The sequence below is a fragment of the Babylonia areolata genome, chromosome 1 (assembly GCF_041734735.1).
Source record: "Babylonia areolata isolate BAREFJ2019XMU chromosome 1, ASM4173473v1, whole genome shotgun sequence".
NCBI classification, from domain to species: Eukaryota; Metazoa; Mollusca; class Gastropoda; order Neogastropoda; family Buccinidae; genus Babylonia; species Babylonia areolata.
The window spans coordinates 3326978-3331049 of NC_134876.1; the positions used below are offsets into that span (position 1 = coordinate 3326978).

Consider the following 4072-nt stretch of genomic DNA (forward strand, 5'->3'; position numbering starts at 1 on the left):
ATTATTATTATTATTCTTATTACATTCTGTTCCGATGTGTGCCCGTATAGAATTTCGCCCGGGTACAGACTGTCACCCTGGTACAAAATGTCACCCCACAGCAGGTCACATACATAAACCCCTGCCCACTGCGGAACACCTTGTCACCTATTGTTAATGACGAATAAGAATAGTAACTGGAATTGTCTATTGAAAGTAACAAAGCAATGAAAAGAACAATTAGTACATTATCACGTACGTACACACACACACACACACACACACATTATAAAACAAGCAAACAAAGACATACGTACACATTCACGCCCACACACACACACACACACACACACACACACACACACACACACACACACACACACACACACATACATACACACACACACGCACTTACTGTTCATTTGCTAGCACGATCACACATACATACAATTTTTCATTCATCACGGCGTGGCAGCTAGTGGACTGACTACAAACAAGCATTTACAAAAGACCGCGAGTAGGTTAATCAAAAGTATCGAATAGAAATATTCTTATGTTAGTTTTAAAGAGAGATATAGCTGGAATTTGACGACATGTCTTTGGAAGCACGATCCATTCTATGCTTCCATTAAATGAGAGACTTATCTTAAATAAATCAATTTTAGGCTTTGGGACAATAGCTTTGTCTGATTTACGTTGGAACTGGAAACAAAATAATGATTTTAAATATTGTGGGCATGCGTTATGAACAATCTTATGCATAAGAATCAACAAGTTATATCTAATAAGTAACAGGTAATATTTAAAGTTCTTTGTACACATTGTGCACAGATCCGCCTGTGGTATTTACTTGGCTAATCATCTTAACGGCACATTTTTGTAAAGAGCAAAGTGGCTTTAATGTAGAAGGAGGACATTTACTCCAAATAATCGAGCAATAGCTGAGACGAGACTGGATATAGGCAAAGTAAAACACACGTCAAGAATGATTATCAAGAAAGTGTTTGATCTGTGACAATTGGAATACACTAGATGATACTTGCTATATAAGGCAATGAATATGTTACTGCCACGAAAGATTTTGATCAATAGTAATGCCTAATAGCATATGCTTAGTAACTTGTTTAATAATTTTGTCTTTATATTTTATGTAAAGTTGTGTTTCTTTCATGTTCTGTCTTTTCTGACGAGGGCAAATTAACATGCATTCTGTTTTTTCAGGGTGCACGACCATATCATTAGCATCACACCAGTTTTCGACAGATTTCATGCTGGCATTCAGATGATAACTAATTTCGTCAACATTATGACTAGCATATTGTACTGATGTTTCATCAGCAAATAAATCACATATTGTATGTTGAATTGATAAAGGTAGATCATTGATATACAAGGAAAATAAGAGAGGGTCTAGAACTGACCCTTGTGGTACTCCTCTTGGAACATGCCATTTGAAAGAAATAAAGCCACGTGAATAGATAGATTGAATACGGTTTTCTAGGTAAGACCTGAGAAACAATAAGCAGTTATCGTCAATACCATAACATTTCAATTTTTGAAGCAATATTTCGTGATTGATGAAGTCAAACGCTTTTGTGAAATCAAGGAATATCAGTCCAACCGCCTTGTTGTTATTGATATCACGCAGCCATGAATCAGTTATTCTACATAAAGCAGTCTCACAAGAATGGTGCTGTCTAAATCCTGATTGACTGGTATATAGAAACTGATATTTTTTCAATAAAGGATATAAGTCAAAGTTTTACATGACGTTCTAGAACTTAGAGACAGAAGACAACAATGAGATTGGTCTATAATTACTGACATCATTAACATAACCTTTTTTATGCAGTGGAATGACTTTTGCGTGTTTAAACTCTTCTGGAAAATGATTTTTTTGTTAGACAAAGATTGAAGAGATAAGTAAGAGAATCACCAATATAAGGTGCAGATATCTTAAATATTTTGGACTAATGCCATCGAAGCCACACGAGTTTTTATTTTTGTATTTTTTTTTAGCGATACTAAATGAGATAAGACTTCATAAATAGACATTAATGGAACAGAAAACTTCGTTTTCATATCTTTATTGTGACAGAAGTTTTCTAAAATGCTGAAATCAAAAGAAGAAGAAGAAGAAGAAGGAGGAGGAGGAGGAGGAGGAGACGAGAAGAAGAAGAAGAAGAGGGGGAGGAGAAGAAGAAGAGGAGGAGGAGGAGGAGGAGAAGAAGAAGACGAGGAGGAGGTGGAGGAGGAGGAGGAGGAGGAGGAAGTGGGAGTCAGAGATGCTGCTTCTTCTAATGTGCCTTTCCTCGCCTTGCTTTTCAATGAAGCGAGGGCGTCATTATGCAAAACGTGGAACGGATTGCGTGACAGTGAAAACTTGAGAGGCGAGACAGTCTGGGGAAAACATTTAAATTTTAGACCATGGAAGAAGACAGCGTGTGTTAATACAGTTCTGTTGTGTGTGTGCGTGTGTGTGTGTGTGTGTGTGGGGAGGGGGGGGGGCCGGGGGGGAGGGGTGCCCACCCGTGTGTGTGTGCCACAGAGAGAGAGAGAGAGAGAGAGAGAGAGAGAGAGAGTGTTTGTGCGCGCGTTCTGCTGGCTAAGTCAGTACGTGTGTGTGTGTGTGTGTGTGTGTGTGTGTGTGTGTGTGAAGTACTGGCCGTGTAAAGTACATAGGACCTAGATGTTTAAATTTTATGCCGACGTGTGTTCTTCTTTTCTGGTGGTGTTATTTATCTGCTGGTAGACGTGTTGACTGGAGTAATGTGAACCAACTAATTCAGTCTCGTCTCTCCAAGTTTGGTCCGATTTTCGGGCATTGTTTAAATTAAATTTTCGGACTATTATCTAATTCATTACGGACTAAATATTGCTCTAATATCAAGTGCACATGTATTAGTCATGTAAAATATAAGCATTTGATTATTTGAATGTGCGTTAATGAAGACATACGTACACAAAAATGTGTCATCTTCAGTCACCAAAAAACGTATTTTTCTCTCTTTTTTTATACATAAATTATCAGTTGTTTCTTCTTCTAAAATTAGCGACCATCCGTTAAGAGAGTTCTTTAAGAAGGTTTCTTTAACTAACCGACCTTCATTTTCAAAATTCATATTTAATTCCCCCTTCCATCCATTCTGTTTCCACTTATTCACCATACAACTCTATCCCGTCTCATCTCCAGCCTTTTGTTTATTTGTCTTTATAATGATAACATTCTGATTGTGAAAAACAATACTTTAAGAAGATGACTTGTCTTCAGTTCCCAGTTAGTGTGATGAAATGAATACTAAACAGAATTCATCTTCATAGTCAGTCACAAGTCGTCGTATCCGTTTTTTTTTGGGGGGGTGGGGGTGGGGGGTCAGGAGGGGAGGGGCAGGGGTGCGGGGGGCGCTCTCCATTACTCGCTGGCACCGTGGCAGGCAGAATACGTTAGGTGTTGGACTTCTGATCCAGTGTTCACCAGTGGTCAGAGTTCGAGACCCCGTTTCGACATGGTGCTGTGTCCTTAGGCAGCCTGGGTTACTCCGATTTTACTGACTCCACTCAGGTTTGAATGGGTACCTGACTTCAGGTGCTTGCTGAAGGTTCAAACAGGGAAAGGCGAGGACTCGACACCGCCTTCCTCCACCTCCTCCCCATTCTTCTTCTTCCGCGTTCCCTAGACACGCTTGACTTTCAGTACGGTCAGGAATGCGAAGTCTGCGGTCCGCCGCAGGTACCCCGCCGGTACCCCGCCGGTCCCCACAGTTTCTCCTAGAGCTCCACCGTGCTTGGCCATGCCTGGCGTCTCAGAGCGTCGAAGGTTGGGCAGGACTGCAGGATATGGGAGGGGGTCTGTGGGCCTGTGCCTCAAGGGCACTGGTCAGTATGGGGTATCTTTATACGGTAGAGATGGGAGAGGAGCTGACAGCGTCCCCGTTCGCAGTCTGAAGATTGTGACCTGTGCCGCTCTGTCCAGCTCATGGTTGCCGTCTTTTTCGTCTTCCGGTCCGATGTCCAGACGTTAGCGCCATACTTTCCTGAGGCTGTCTCTCAGTATCGTCTTTGCCTCGCTGTAGGACACTGGGTGGGCCCCGCC

At 41.4% G+C, this 4072-nt stretch overlaps 1 protein-coding gene across 1 annotated transcript in view; it reads right to left on the reverse strand.

The window, feature by feature from the left end:
* Nucleotides 1–3772, reverse strand: part of LOC143290556 (peroxisome proliferator-activated receptor delta-like) — a 99156-nt gene extending 95384 nt beyond the window's left edge. The window contains exon 1 of the mRNA XM_076600116.1: nt 3677–3772. Coding sequence (XP_076456231.1) covers nt 3677–3772 — 96 coding nt within the window. The remainder of the gene's footprint in view (nt 1–3676) is intronic.
* Nucleotides 3773–4072: the final 300 nt, after the last annotated feature.